Raw genomic sequence first — 16,412 nt, forward strand, 5'->3', positions numbered from 1 at the left:
CTTGCCAGTCCCTGGCAAAAATGAGGTTGAGAAACACTAGTGTAGACTGCTTCTTCCCGGAACACTTGATGTATGTACAAATACCCATCGGCAATGATTGCTTTAATCCATCCTGTCGAGCTACCACCAAAACTGCCTAGAGACTTCTCTGAACAAAATACACAATAGCATTTTATGTTTTAATAATTAAAAAATAACACAATTTATTTACATAAATTACAAGAAAGCACAAACTGGTTCACCGAAGTCTACATTAAAACATTGTCCTTTATACTGATAGTAGGCTAGTTTTTAATCATCACTATGGTTCATCTCATATCATTCAAATGTAGTTAAAAAACAAGGGGTAAAATTAATTCAATAAGTGTTATGTATTAATAATATTCTAGTCAAAAAGAAAAATTATATTTTGATATCGCATTCACAGCACTGTAAGGACAAGATAAGATCAACCTTTTGTTATGACACCATGATCGCTTCACATGAACCACCTCATTCATAAGACTGATTCTCTGTACTGACAGCAAGGCATACAGCAGTGCATTCAACAACGAGTCTATCTTGAAACCAAGTCAAATCAATCACATACTGTTAAATCTATACAAAAATGCTTTACAGTCCTACATTACGGCACACTCCTAAGTATAGTCACATTATTTAGCTTTCACAGTTAAGTGCATCCTGGCCTCCCTCTGTCCGAATGGACAGACTCTACTGGTCTCTACTGTAAATGGGACTTAGATATGACAGCAGCCTTGTTGTACGAGAGGGGATGAAATTGTGATTTGTGTTGTTCTCAGGACAGAGGAATGATACAAGCAGCTCAACCTTCTTCACAAGAGGACGTAGTGGAGTCTACTACCTCACGACCATTACAGACTGTTGTTACCGCTGTTGTTACCGCTGTTGGCACACTGGTAGAGGCTGATGCTGGAAAAGAACCAGAATAGAGGGTAACATATTTTCAAGAAAATACCAAATTAACAGACTAGTTATAAAGTGTAGGTATTTCACATTGATTAAAGCAAAAAAATATTGAACCAAGGGATCTGTTTTTGAGAGAATTTTGTGGTGGTTCTACTTTTCCATAGGCCTATATTATGGCAAAAAACAACAGACTCATCACACAGGGTTACAACAGGTACAACGATGAAGCAAATGCTTACTTGCAAGTTCCCTCAACAGTGCAGTATAAATATCAATATAATCTGAACATAGGAAATAGCAGTAGATGTGCAGTATGTTTCAGTTGATGGCTCACCAAAAATGACTGAAATATTTAGCTGATTGTACGATTTATATGTGATGACAAAAATAAATGTTGATGGTTGTTTACAAAAAAGCTAAAACCCCATTTACCAGTGATAGAGACGTTACCTTTCCAGCAGCTAGAGCTGGGGTCAGACGCCGATGCTGATTTGACCGTGGCCCCAAAACGGTTGGCAGCCACTCTCAGCGTTGTCACGTTCTTCTGGGGCTGGAATAGGATGATGTGGACCTTAGGAGCAAAGAGACAGCCCAGTACCACCGATCCACTCAGACTGACAGAGATGCACATGGTGGTTGTCTGAACCTGTATGGGGCAGAGGGAGAGAGAGGAGGTTGGTTAGAGTGAACGGGACACATTGGACATTTTGAGGCAGCCCCAGCCAGCACCACAGAGCCACTCGGACTGACAGGACTAGCACTAGATGAAATCAATAGCCTTGAGTTGAGAGAAGCAAGAGAACGGGGAAGGAGAAAGCAGGAGAGAGCGAGGAAAACTAGAAAATGCATGTTATTTCCTACTAACTTTGCTTAGAAATATTTTGTGGAGAGGAAAATGTACTTGATACGATTGTGATGTGTTGTTGTCTCACCTAGTTATCTTAAAATGAATTCTGAATTCACTAATTTCAAGTTACTCTGGATAAGAGCGTCTGCTAAATGACTAAAATGTAATGTAAATATTGCTGGAAGCACTGGCTGAAATAATGAATGTCCATCTGGGAGACTCCAGGTTCATCACAATTGAATGAACAAGGCAGCTTGTTTTTCATGTGAGAATATCTCTGCAATGTTTTATCTAAACCATATTTAAAATGGCAGGAAGCCCAGCCCAACTGCTGGTATTTTTAATGGCACACAAACAGAGATGAAAGCATCAAGGTTTCTGTTGCAGAGCCAAAAATGTGTCTACCACAGCTCCAACATGAACACTAATCATCTATATTCAATATGTAACATTATTATACTGTTCATTCGTTCAGTCTGTCACTCCTTTCACAACCCTTTCTCAATGTTTCTCTTTCAACTCAGGTATTGCTAGTGTTGACATTTATTTTTGCTTAAAGGTTTGTTGCTAGTAGATGGCTAAAGCACCGTTGAGATAAGGAGATGGTCCTGGGGAAGCTCATAATGCATGGCCAATGTTATTCTACCCCTTACTCTCTCCCAGTGGCACACCAACAGAATCCGGACAGGCATTACACTAGACTAGATTCAGCCTTGGGTCACAGTTATAATACACCTGGACTAAACTGTTTTGTCCGTTTTATACACATTGTCTCTTTTATCTTGCTTACATGGCAACAAAGGCTTCATAGGCCTGACGCAAGGTGGTTAAAGCCCTATGTGGGCCTTGAAGCTATTCATCATGCCCAAACGTATGTGGACACCCCTTCAAATGAGTGGATTCGGCTATTTCATCCACATCCGTTTCTGACAGGTGTATAAAATCGAGCACCCAGCCATGCAATCTCCTTAACCAAACAATGGCAGTAGAATGGTCCGCACGGAATATCTCAGTGACTTTCAAAGTGGCACCGTCATAGGACACCAGCTTTCCACAAGTCCGTTCGTTAAATTTCTGCCCTGCTAGAGCTGCCCCAGTCAACTGTAAGTGCTGTTATTGTTGAAGTGGAAATGTTTAGGAGCAACAACGGCTCAGCCGTGAAGTGGTAGGGCCACACAAGCTCACAGAACAGGACTGCCGAGTACTGAAGCGCGTAGCACTGTCACGCCTTGGTCTTAGTATTTTGTGTTTTCTTTAATTATTGGTCAGGCCAGGGTGTGACATGGTTATTGTGGTGTGTTTTTGTCTTAGGGTGGTTTTGTGGGGTGTCTAAGTAGTCTAGGGCTGCCTGAGGCGGTTCTCAATCAGAGTCAGGTGATTATCGTTGTCTCTGATTGGGAACCATATTTAGGGCAGCCATATTCTGTGAGTGTTTTCGTGGGTGATTGTTCCTGTCTTTGTGTTTGCACCAGATAGGGCTGTTTCGGTTTTCATTATTTCATTTCGTTAGTTTTGTAGTTTCTGTTGTATACGTTTTCCTTCATTAAAATATATCATGAATCATCATCACGCTGCATTTGGTCCGATCCTTGTTCTACCTCTTCCTCATAGGAGGAGATAGAAGAGACGCCGTTACAAGCACGTAAAATTGCCTGTTCTCGGTGGCCAACAGTCATTGCCGAGTTCCAAACTGCCTTTGGAAGCAACGTCAGCACAGAACTGTTCGTTGGGAGCTTCGTGAAATGGGTTTCCATGGCCGAGCAGCTGCACACAAGCCTAAGATCACCATACACAATGCCAAGCATCATCTGGAGTGGTGTAAAGCTCGCCGCCATTGGACTCTTTGTGATAGAGTGAATCACACTTCCCCATCTGGCAGTCCGACAAACTAATCTGTGTTTGGCGGATGCCAGAAGAATGCTATCTTGCCCGAATGCCTAGTGCCATCTGTAAGTTTGGGGTCGGAGGAAGGAATGGTTTGGTGCTGTTTTGCATGGTTTGGGCTAGGCCACTTAGTTCCAGTGAAGGGAAATCTTAATGGTACAGCATACAATGACATTCTAGACAATCTGTGCTTCCATCTTTGTGGCAACAGTTTGGGGAAGGCCCTTTTCTGTTTCAGCATGACAATGCCCCCATGCACAAAGCGAGGTCCATACAGAAATAGTTTGTCGTGATCGGTGTGTGGGAGCACTTGACTGGCCTGCACAGAGCCCTGACCTAAACCCCATCGAACACCTTTGGGATGAATTGGAATGCTGACTGCGAGCCAGGCCTAATCGTCCAACATCAGTGCCCCGACATCACTAATTCTGTTGTGGCTGAATGGAAGCAAGTCCCCGCAGCAATGTTCCAACATCTAGTGGAAAGCCTTCCCAGAAGAGTGTAGGCTGTTATAGCAGCAATGGGGGACCAACTACACATTAATGCCCATGATTTTGGAATGAGATGTTCGACAAGCAGGTGTGCACATACTTTTGGCCATGTAGTGTATATTTGTATACAGATATATACAGTACAGTAAATAATATGATAATGATGTGGTGTCATATAGGGCTCATCATCTGGGTGTTTATTTGTTTAACAGTAAAAAAAAATGTGGATGCTAAGCTTGTCTGTTGATGACTATCAATAATCTTAGACAATCTAAGCATTAGGCCCTGAAAAGCCCAGCTCCCATCCCTCCATCCCTCTATTCCCTCCTTCAAACTGATCTAAGCTGAGAACAGAAAACTAAGCTGCAGCAGTATTAGATTAGTCTTCCTATCTAAATGCCATTTTAGTAGAGGGATGCTAAGAACAAGAGGTCTTCCAATCAAAGACAGTGTAGTTTGAAGATAAAACTGCTTGTCCAATAGAAACCTCAGATCACGCTTGTTGGCGATGATGAGATGGCGACGTTGGCAAGCTAAGCTCAGGGTAGAAAACAAGTCATCAGTCTAACAGGCATCTCACGCCGAACTGTGCATGTGCAGGCCTTCAATCAAAGGTCATTCGATTTATAAAGATGTTTGGACAAAAATGAAATGTGTCAGTTTGTCCCTTTCACATGGTTGGAGTAATATGTTTCAACTACTTATAGACATTGGCTCGAATCTAGGTTGTGCCTTTAGATTTCCAGAACATTAACAACTAAGGAATAATTTCACTTCTCTCTGACTCTCAAATGGTCTGTTTGGTCTTTTTCGCAAGCTTTCCCCGGAAGTCCTCGCGATCTTGCCGCCTCTGGTTTAAGAAACTCTGTGTTCCCAACTAAATGCCCAATTACAGTGCCTTGCAAAGGTATTCATCCCCCTCGGCCTTATTTCCTATTTTTGATGCATTACAACCTGTAATTTAAATGGCTTTTTATTTAGATATCATGTAATGGACACAAATACACAAAATAGTCCAAATTGGTGAAGTGAAATGAAAAAAATTACTTGTTTCATAAAATGTAATAAATAAATACATAAATACAAAGTGGTGGGTGTATATGTATTCACCCCCCTTTGCTTGAAGCCCCCGAAATAAGATCTGGTGCAACCAATTACCTTCAGAAGTCACATAATTTGTTAAATAAAGTCCACCTGTGTGTGTACATGATCTGTCACATGATCTCAGTATATATACAACTGTTCTGAAGGCCCAGAGTCTGCAACACCACTAAGCAAGGGGCACAACCAAGCAAGCGGCACCATGAAGACCAAGGAGCTCTCCAAAAGGTCAGGGACAAAGTTGTGGAGAAGTTACAGATCAGGGTTGAGTTATAAAAAAACATCAGAATCTTGAAAATCCCACAGAGCACGATTAAATCCATTATTTAAAAATGGAAAGAATATGGCACCACAACAAACCTGCCAAGAGAGGGCTGCCACCAAAAGTCATGGACCAGGCAAGGAGGGCATTAGTCAGAGAGGCAACTAAGAGACCAAAGACAACCCTGAAGGAGCTGCAAAGCTCCACAGCGGAGATTGGAGTATCTGTCCATAGGACCACTTTAAGCCATACACTCCATAGAGCTGGGCTTTACGGAAGAGTGGCCAGAAAAAAAGCTATTGCCTTAAAGAAAATTAAGCAAACATGTGGGAGACTCCCCAAACATATGGAAGAAGGTACTCTGGTCAGATAAGACTAAAATTGAGCTTTTGGGCCATCAAGGAAAACTCTATGTCTGGTACAAACCCAACATATCTCATCACCCTGAGAACCCTATCCCCACAGTGAAGCATGGTGGTGGCAGCATCATGCTGTGGGGATTGTTTTTCATATGCATGGCCTGGGAAAGAATTGAAGGAATGATGGATAGCACTAAATACAGGGAAATTCTTGAGGGAAACCTGTTTCAATCTTCCAGAAATGTGTGACTGGACGGAGGTTCACCTTCCAGTAGGACAATGACCCTAAGCATACTGCTAAGCAACATTCAAGTGATTTAAGGGTAAACATTTAAATGCCTTGGGAATGGCCTAGTCAAAGCCCAGACCTCAATCCAATTGAGAATCTGAAATATGACTTAAAGATTGCTGTACACCAGCGGAACCCATCCAACTTGAAGAAGCTGGAGCAGTTTTGCCTTGAAGAATGGGCAAAAATCCCAGTGGCTAGATGTGCCAAGCTTATAGAGACATACCCCAAGAGACTTGCAGCTGTAATTGCTGCAAAAGGTGGCTCTACAAAGTATTGACTTTTGAGAGGTGGTGAATAGTTATGTACGCTCAGGTTTTCTGCTTTTTTGTCTTATTTCTTGTTTGTCTCACAATAAAAAAATATTTTGCATCTTCAAAGTGGTAGGCGTGTTGTGTAAATCAAGTGATACAAAACCCCCAAAATTCAATTATAATTCCAGGTTGTAAGGCAACAAAATAGGAAAAATGCTAGAGGGGTTGATTACTTTCACAAGCCACTGCAGAAGAGGGACGCTGGGAACAAGTCTTCCCTTTCTAAATGCCTTATTAGAAAAGGGACATTGGGAACAAGATTCTTGCCCTGGTTGAATCTCCTGCACATTTCACTGTCGACATTAGAAAAGAGAAAAAGATAATTACTTTTCAAATCGTAATAAAAGGTATTACAATGGCATATACTGCAGTTTTAGATTAGATACAGAAAATAATTTGGAGAATGTCTTTGTCTTCTCAGTAACAGTCGATGCGACTACACAGACTGGGGTTTAACGCCCACATAATCAAGACTGGGTATCTCTATCTCCAGTGTCTTTGTTCTTGTCTTTAAGCATCTCTACGACACATGAAAAGAAATACAGTCCTTTGATGAAACTCAGAGGAAGGTGATGATCAAAAGGAATGTATGCATGTCACCTAGATCCTTTGGTAAGCTATGACACATTCAAGGACTTATAGATTTTAAAATAATGATCTGGGAGAAAGACAACCCACTGTCATTCATATCGTACTGACCCTTGTGTTGATAAGCACAATTAACTCCTTCTAGTCCCTCATTTCATTAGTTGGGGTTGCATAAATTACGGTAACTTTCCTAAATTCCCAAGTTGTCCAAAATCCTGGTTAGAAGATTCTTGAACTCTGGCGGGAATAAGCAGGAAATCCGAAAACCTCCAACCAGGATTTCTGGAAAACCTGGACCTTTTGGAAAAGTTACCAGCATTTTTACAAACCTAATTGGAGTCTATTATTCCCACTCACCCTGTAGTCGCTGGCCGTTACGTAGAAGATGGGCTGGAAGGCCAGCCAGATGATACAGGTGGTGTACATGGTGAACCCAATGAACTTGGCCTCGTTGAAGTTCTCGGGGCACTTCCTGGTCTTGAAGGCATAGACCGTGCAGAGGACGATGAGGATGCAGTTGTAGGCCAGAGCAGCCAGCATGCTGGAGTCCTTGCTGTTGCACTTCAGGGTGACTATATCCCTCCTCTCGGGGCTCACCTCCATATAATTAAATAGAATAGAATAGTATTAGATATATTGAGTTGTGAACAGTATATTAATATAGGGAACTATTATATCTCTATGTTCTTGTGACAGGCGTCACTGTCATTGTGCTTGCTTAACAGTATAACTTCCGTCCCCACCTTGCAAACACACATGACTGCCCGCTTGACAACGCCTTATTACTCTATAGAAAAGCAAATTATTTGACAGCATGAGTGGAAACATTTCAGGCTGGGGGTTAGGAATCCAACTCTGTTACACCCACCTCCTTCCTGACGCCAGGCATCTCCACCAGGAGCCAGACCAAGGCCACCAGGAGCTGACAGGAGATCAGCCCACCACAGATAGCCACCTGGGAGGCCGGGCTGATGAACCTTGGTCGTGTGGCCCCGTCCTTCACCCCGCTGAAAATCCGCGCAATGCGGTTGGTCTTGGTGAGGAGCGCCGAGTAGCACACGGCAAAGGAGGTACCCAGGCCGAGTCGACGTAGGGTACACACAGCCGTGGAGGGCTTGGCGATGTAGATGAAGGTCATGCTGTAGCACATCAGGACCCCCAGCAGGAGAATGTAGGACAGCTCCCGCCCGCTGGCTTTGACCACTGGGGTGTCGTTGTGTTTGAAGAATAGGCCCACCACGGAGAGGGTACACAACATGCCCAGGCAGGAGATGGTGACCGGCCCAATAGCCCAGGCATCCTAAATACAATCAAGGTTTATTTGAAGTGTTATTTCACATGTATAAGTTGCAAACACTTACATATTTTTTTTAAAAGGGAAGAAAATAGCAGCAAAAGGAGGGAGAGGGAAAACAGTGACAGTACCTCCCAGCGGATGTACTCCTCTGGCAGGTCGAAACAGCCTGTCAGGTTGGCCTGAGGCCACTGTCCAAAGCTACAGGCTGCACAGGTGAACTCATCCAGCAGGTACTGGTAGGGCTGGCAGGGGGAAAGGGAAGTGTAATAGTCCCAAATAGATGGTTTGTAAATGTTCAGTTGTTGTTAAACTACAGTAAGGGAAAAAAGTCTTTGATCCCCTGCTGATTTTGTACGTTTGCCCACTGACAAAGAAATGATCAGTCTATAATTTTAATGGTAGGTTTATTTGAACAGTGCGAGACAGAATAACAACAAAAAAATCCAGAGAAACGCATGTCAAAAATGTTGCATTTTAATGAGGGAAATAAGTACTTGAACCCTCTACAAAACATGACTTAGTACTTGGTGGCAAAACCCTTGTTGGCAATCACAGAGGTCAGATGTTTCTTGTAGTTGGCCACCAGGTTTGCACACATCTCAGGAGGGATTTTGTCCCACTCCTCTTTGCAGATCTTCTCCAAGTCATTAAGGTTGAGGCTGACATTTGGCAACTCGAAAATTCAGCTCTCTCCACAGATTTTCTATGGGACTAAGGTCTGGAGACTGGCTAGGCCACTCCAGGACCATAATGTGCTTCTTATTGAGCCACTCCTTTGTTGCCTTGGCCGTGTTTTTTGGATTATTGTCATGCTGGAATACCCATCCACGACCCCTTTTCAATGCCCTGGCTGAGGGAAGGAGGTTCTCACCCAAGATTTGACGGTACATGGCCCCGTCCATCGCCCCTTTGATGCAGTGAAGTTGTCCTGTCCCCTTAGCAGAAAACACCCCCAAAGCATAATGTTTCCACCTCCATGTTTGAAAGTGGGGATGGTGTTCTTGGGGTCATAGGCAGCATTCCTCCTCCTCCAAACACGGCAAGTCGAGTTGATGCCAAAGAGCTCCATTTTGGTCTCATCTGACCACAACACTTTCACCCAGTTGTCCTCTGAATCATTCAGATGTTCATTGGCAAACTTCAGACTGGCATGTATATGTGCTTTCTTGAGCAGAGGGACCTTGCCGGCGCTGCACGATTTCAGTCCTTCACGACGTAGTGTGTTACCAATTGTTTTCTTGGTGACTATGGTCCCAGCTGCCTTTAGATCATTGACAAGATCCTCCCGTGTAGTTCTGGCTGATTCCTCACCGTTCTCACGATCATTGCAAATCCACGAGGTGAGATGTTGCATGGAGCCCCAGGCCAAGGGAGATTGACTGTTCTTTTGTGTTTCTTCCAATTGCGAATAATCGCACCAACTGTTGTCACCTTCTCACCAAGCTGCTTGGCGATGGTCTTGTAGCCCATTCCAGCCTTGTGTAGTTCTACAATCTTGTCCCTTGTCAACTAAACCTACCATTCAAATTATAGACTGATAATTTCTTTGTCAGTGGGCAAACGTATAAAATCAGCAGGGGATCAAATACTATTTTCCCTCACTGTAACTATCGACAATATTTGATGAGCGCCTTTGGAACATCTACATTTTAAAAATGGGCTGCATGGTGCGACTATAGGTTGATGATTTTAGAATGTCATATATGGGCTGCATGGTGCGACTATAGGTTTTTGATGATTTTAGAATGTCATATATGGGCTGCATGGTGCGACTATAGGTTTTTGATGATTTTAGAATGTCATACATGGGCTGCATGGTGCGACTATAGGTTTTTTATGATTTTAGAATGTCATATATGGGCTGCATGGTGCGACTATAGGTTTTTGATGATTTTAGAATGTCATACATGGGCTGCATGGTGCGACTATAGGTTGATGATTTTAGAATGTCATATATGGGCTGCATGGTGCGACTATAGGTTTTTGATGATTTTAGAATGTCATATATGGGCTGCATGGTGCGACTATAGGTTGATGATTTTAGAATGTCATACATGGGCTGCATGGTGCGACTATAGGTTTTTGATGATTTTAGAATGTCATATATGGGCTGCATGGTGCGACTATAGGTTTTTGATGATTTAGAATGTCATATATGGGCTGCATGGTGCGACTATATGTTTTTGATGATTTTAGAATGTCATAAATGGGCTGCATGGTGCGACTATAGGTTTTTGATGATTTTAGAATGTCATATATGGGCTGCATGGTGCGACTATAGGTTTTTGATGATTTTTAGAATGTCATACATGGGCTGCATGGTGCGACTATAGGTTTTTGATGATTTTAGAATGTCATATATGGGCTGCATGGTGCGACTATAGGTTTTTGATGATTTAGAATGTCATATATGGGCTGCATGGTGCGACTATAGGTTTTTGATGATTTTAGAATGTCATATATGGGCTGCATGGTGCGACTATAGGTTTTTGATGATTTAGAATGTCATATATGGGCTGCATGGTGCGACTATAGGTTGATGATTTTAGAATGTCATACATGGGCTGCATGGTGCGACTATAGGTTTTTGATGATTTTAGAATGTCATATATGGGCTGCATGGTGCGACTATAGGTTGATGATTTTAGAATGTCATACATGGGCTGCATGGTGCGACTATAGGTTTTTGATGATTTAGAATGTCATATATGGGCTGCATGGTGCGACTATAGGTTTTTGATGATTTAGAATGTCATATATGGGCTGCATGGTGCGACTATATGTTTTTGATGATTTTAGAATGTCATATATGGGCTGCATGGTGCGACTATAGGTTTTTGATGATTTTAGAATGTCATATATGGGCTGCATGGTGCGACTATAGGTTTTGATGATTTTAGAATGTCATACATGGGCTGCATGGTGCGACTATAGGTTGATGATTTTAGAATGTCATACATGGGCTGCATGGTGCGACTATAGGTTTTTGATGATTTTAGAATGTCATATATGGGCTGCATGGTGCGACTATAGGTTTTTGATGATTTAGAATGTCATATATGGGCTGCATGGTGCGACTATAGGTTTTTGATGATTTTAGAATGTCATATATGGGCTGCATGGTGCGACTATAGGTTTTTGATGATTTAGAATGTCATATATGGGCTGCATGGTGCGACTATAGGTTGATGATTTTAGAATGTCATACATGGGCTGCATGGTGCGACTATAGGTTTTTGATGATTTTAGAATGTCATATATGGGCTGCATGGTGCGACTATAGGTTGATGATTTTAGAATGTCATACATGGGCTGCATGGTGCGACTATAGGTTTTTGATGATTTTAGAATGTCATATATGGGCTGCATGGTGCGACTATAGGTTTTTGATGATTTAGAATGTCATATATGGGCTGCATGGTGCGACTATATGTTTTTGATGATTTTAGAATGTCATATATGGGCTGCATGGTGCGACTATAGGTTTTTGATGATTTTAGAATGTCATATATGGGCTGCATGGTGCGACTATAGGTTTTTGATGATTTAGAATGTCATATATGGGCTGCATGGTGCGACTATAGGTTGATGATTTTAGAATGTCATACATGGGCTGCATGGTGCGACTATAGGTTTTTGATGATTTTAGAATGTCATATATGGGCTGCATGGTGCGACTATAGGTTGATGATTTTAGAATGTCATACATGGGCTGCATGGTGCGACTATAGGTTTTTGATGATTTTAGAATGTCATATATGGGCTGCATGGTGCGACTATAGGTTGATGATTTTAGAATGTCATACATGGGCTGCATGGTGCGACTATAGGTTTTTGATGATTTTCGAATGTCATATATGGGCTGCATGGTGCGACTATAGGTTTTTGATGATTTAGAATGTCATATATGGGCTGCATGGTGCGACTATATGTTTTTGATGATTTTAGAATGTCATAAATGGGCTGCATGGTGCGACTATAGGTTTTTGATGATTTTAGAATGTCATATATGGGCTGCATGGTGCGACTATAGGTTTTGATGATTTAGAATGTCATACATGGGCTGCATGGTGCGACTATAGGTTTTTGATGATTTTAGAATGTCATATATGGGCTGCATGGTGCGACTATAGGTTTTGATGATTTAGAATGTCATATATGGGCTGCATGGTGCGACTATAGGTTGATGATTTTAGAATGTCATACATGGGCTGCATGGTGCGACTATAGGTTTTTGATGATTTTAGAATGTCATATATGGGCTGCATGGTGCGACTATAGGTTGATGATTTTAGAATGTCATACATGGGCTGCATGGTGCGAATATAGGTTTTTGATGATTTTAGAATGTCATATATGGGCTGCATGGTGCGACTATAGGTTTTTGTTGATTTAGAATGTCATATATGGGCTGCATGGTGCGACTATATGTTTTTGATGATTTTAGAATGTCATATATGGGCTGCATGGTGCGACTATAGGTTTTGATGATTTTAGAATGTCATATATGGGCTGCATGGTGCGACTATAGGTTTTTGATGATTTTAGAATGTCATACATGGGCTGCATGGTGCGACTATAGGTTGATGATTTTAGAATGTCATACATGGGCTGCATGGTGCGACTATAGGTTTTTGATGATTTTAGAATGTCATATATGGGCTGCATGGTGCGACTATAGGTTTTTGATGATTTAGAATGTCATATATGGGCTGCATGGTGCGACTATAGGTTTTTGATGATTTTAGAATGTCATATATGGGCTGCATGGTGCGACTATAGGTTTTTGATGATTTAGAATGTCATATATGGGCTGCATGGTGCGACTATAGGTTGATGATTTTAGAATGTCATACATGGGCTGCATGGTGCGACTATAGGTTTTTGATGATTTTAGAATGTCATATATGGGCTGCATGGTGCGACTATAGGTTGATGATTTTAGAATGTCATACATGGGCTGCATGGTGCGACTATAGGTTTTTGATGATTTTAGAATGTCATATATGGGCTGCATGGTGCGACTATAGGTTTTTGATGATTTAGAATGTCATATATGGGCTGCATGGTGCGACTATATGTTTTTGATGATTTTAGAATGTCATATATGGGCTGCATGGTGCGACTATAGGTTTTTGATGATTTTAGAATGTCATATATGGGCTGCATGGTGCGACTATAGGTTTTTGATGATTTTAGAATGTCATACATGGGCTGCATGGTGCGACTATAGGTTGATGATTTTAGAATGTCATATATGGGGCTGCATGGTGCGACTATAGGTTTTTGATGATTTAGAATGTCATATATGGGCTGCATGGTGCGACTATAGGTTGATGATTTTAGAATGTCATACATGGGCTGCATGGTGCGACTATAGGTTTTTGATGATTTTAGAATGTCATATATGGGCTGCATGGTGCGACTATATGTTTTTGATGATTTTAGAATGTCATATATGGGCTGCATGGTGCGACTATAGGTTTTTGATGATTTTAGAATGTCATATATGGGCTGCATGGTGCGACTATAGGTTTTTGATGATTTTAGAATGTCATACATGGGCTGCATGGTGCGACTATAGGTTGATGATTTTAGAATGTCATACATGGGCTGCATGGTGCGACTATAGGTTTTGATGATTTTAGAATGTCATATATGGGCTGCATGGTGCGACTATAGGTTTTTGATGATTTAGAATGTCATATATGGGCTGCATGGTGCGACTATATGTTTTTGATGATTTTAGAATGTCATATATGGGCTGCATGGTGCGACTATAGGTTTTTGATGATTTAGAATGTCATATATGGGCTGCATGGTGCGACTATAGGTTGATGATTTTAGAATGTCATACATGGGCTGCATGGTGCGACTATAGGTTTTTGATGATTTAGAATGTCATATATGGGCTGCATGGTGCGACTATAGGTTGATGATTTTAGAATGTCATACATGGGCTGCATGGTGCGACTATAGGTTTTTGATGATTTTAGAATGTCATATATGGGCTGCATGGTGCGACTATAGGTTGATGATTTTAGAATGTCATACATGGGCTGCATGGTGCGACTATAGGTTTTTGATGATTTTAGAATGTCATATATGGGCTGCATGGTGCGACTATAGGTTTTTGATGATTTAGAATGTCATATATGGGCTGCATGGTGCGACTATATGTTTTTGATGATTTTAGAATGTCATAAATGGGCTGCATGGTGCGACTATAGGTTTTTGATGATTTTAGAATGTCATATATGGGCTGCATGGTGCGACTATAGGTTTTTGATGATTTTAGAATGTCATACATGGGCTGCATGGTGCGACTATAGGTTTTTGATGATTTTAGAATGTCATATATGGGCTGCATGGTGCGACTATAGGTTTTTGATGATTTAGAATGTCATATATGGGCTGCATGGTGCGACTATAGGTTTTTGATGATTTTAGAATGTCATATATGGGCTGCATGGTGCGACTATAGGTTTTTGATGATTTAGAATGTCATATATGGGCTGCATGGTGCGACTATAGGTTGATGATTTTAGAATGTCATACATGGGCTGCATGGTGCGACTATAGGTTTTTGATGATTTTAGAATGTCATATATGGGCTGCATGGTGCGACTATAGGTTGATGATTTTAGAATGTCATACATGGGCTGCATGGTGCGACTATAGGTTTTTGATGATTTTAGAATGTCATATATGGGCTGCATGGTGCGACTATAGGTTTTTGATGATTTAGAATGTCATATATGGGCTGCATGGTGCGACTATATGTTTTTGATGATTTTAGAATGTCATATATGGGCTGCATGGTGCGACTATAGGTTTTTGATGATTTTAGAATGTCATATATGGGCTGCATGGTGCGACTATAGGTTTTTGATGATTTTAGAATGTCATACATGGGCTGCATGGTGCGACTATAGGTTGATGATTTTAGAATGTCATACATGGGCTGCATGGTGCGACTATAGGTTTTGATGATTTTAGAATGTCATATATGGGCTGCATGGTGCGACTATAGGTTTTTGATGATTTAGAATGTCATATATGGGCTGCATGGTGCGACTATAGGTTTTTGATGATTTTAGAATGTCATATATGGGCTGCATGGTGCGACTATAGGTTTTTGATGATTTAGAATGTCATATATGGGCTGCATGGTGCGACTATAGGTTGATGATTTTAGAATGTCATACATGGGCTGCATGGTGCGACTATAGGTTTTTGATGATTTTAGAATGTCATATATGGGCTGCATGGTGCGACTATAGGTTTTTGATGATTTAGAATGTCATATATGGGCTGCATGGTGCGACTATATGTTTTTGATGATTTTAGAATGTCATATATGGGCTGCATGGTGCGACTATAGGTTTTGATGATTTTAGAATGTCATATATGGGCTGCATGGTGCGACTATAGGTTTTTGATGATTTAGAATGTCATATATGGGCTGCATGGTGCGACTATAGGTTGATGATTTTAGAATGTCATACATGGGCTGCATGGTGCGACTATAGGTTTTTGATGATTTTAGAATGTCATATATGGGCTGCATGGTGCGACTATAGGTTGATGATTTTAGAATGTCATACATGGGCTGCATGGTGCGACTATAGGTTTTTGATGATTTTAGAATGTCATATATGGGCTGCATGGTGCGACTATAGGTTGATGATTTTAGAATGTCATACATGGGCTGCATGGTGCGACTATAGGTTTTTGATGATTTTCGAATGTCATATATGGGCTGCATGGTGCGACTATAGGTTTTTGATGATTTAGAATGTCATATATGGGCTGCATGGTGCGACTATATGTTTTTTGATGATTTTAGAATGTCATAAATGGGCTGCATGGTGCGACTATAGGTTTTTGATGATTTTAGAATGTCATATATGGGCTGCATGGTGCGACTATAGGTTTTTGATGATTTTAGAATGTCATACATGGGCTGCATGGTGCGACTATAGGTTTTTGATGATTTTAGAATGTCATATATGGGCTGCATGGTGCGACTATAGGTTTTTGATGATTTAGA

The 16,412-nt window shown here is 41.3% G+C and overlaps 1 protein-coding gene across 1 annotated transcript; it reads right to left on the bottom strand.

Moving 5' to 3' along the window:
- Positions 1–495: 495 nt before the first annotated feature.
- Positions 496–8,646, bottom strand: LOC109887053 (metabotropic glutamate receptor 2-like; the record flags this gene model as incomplete). The annotated part of the gene is made up of 5 exons (XM_031819292.1): positions 496–930; positions 1,378–1,573; positions 7,420–7,659; positions 7,931–8,362; positions 8,488–8,646. Coding segments are annotated over 5 exons (1,134 nt in total), but the record flags the coding sequence as incomplete, so codon positions are not given.
- Between the last annotated feature and the right edge of the window lie 7,766 nt (positions 8,647–16,412).

This window comes from Oncorhynchus kisutch, unplaced genomic scaffold (assembly GCF_002021735.2).
Source record: "Oncorhynchus kisutch isolate 150728-3 unplaced genomic scaffold, Okis_V2 scaffold2016, whole genome shotgun sequence".
NCBI lineage: Eukaryota > Metazoa > Chordata > Actinopteri > Salmoniformes > Salmonidae > Oncorhynchus > Oncorhynchus kisutch.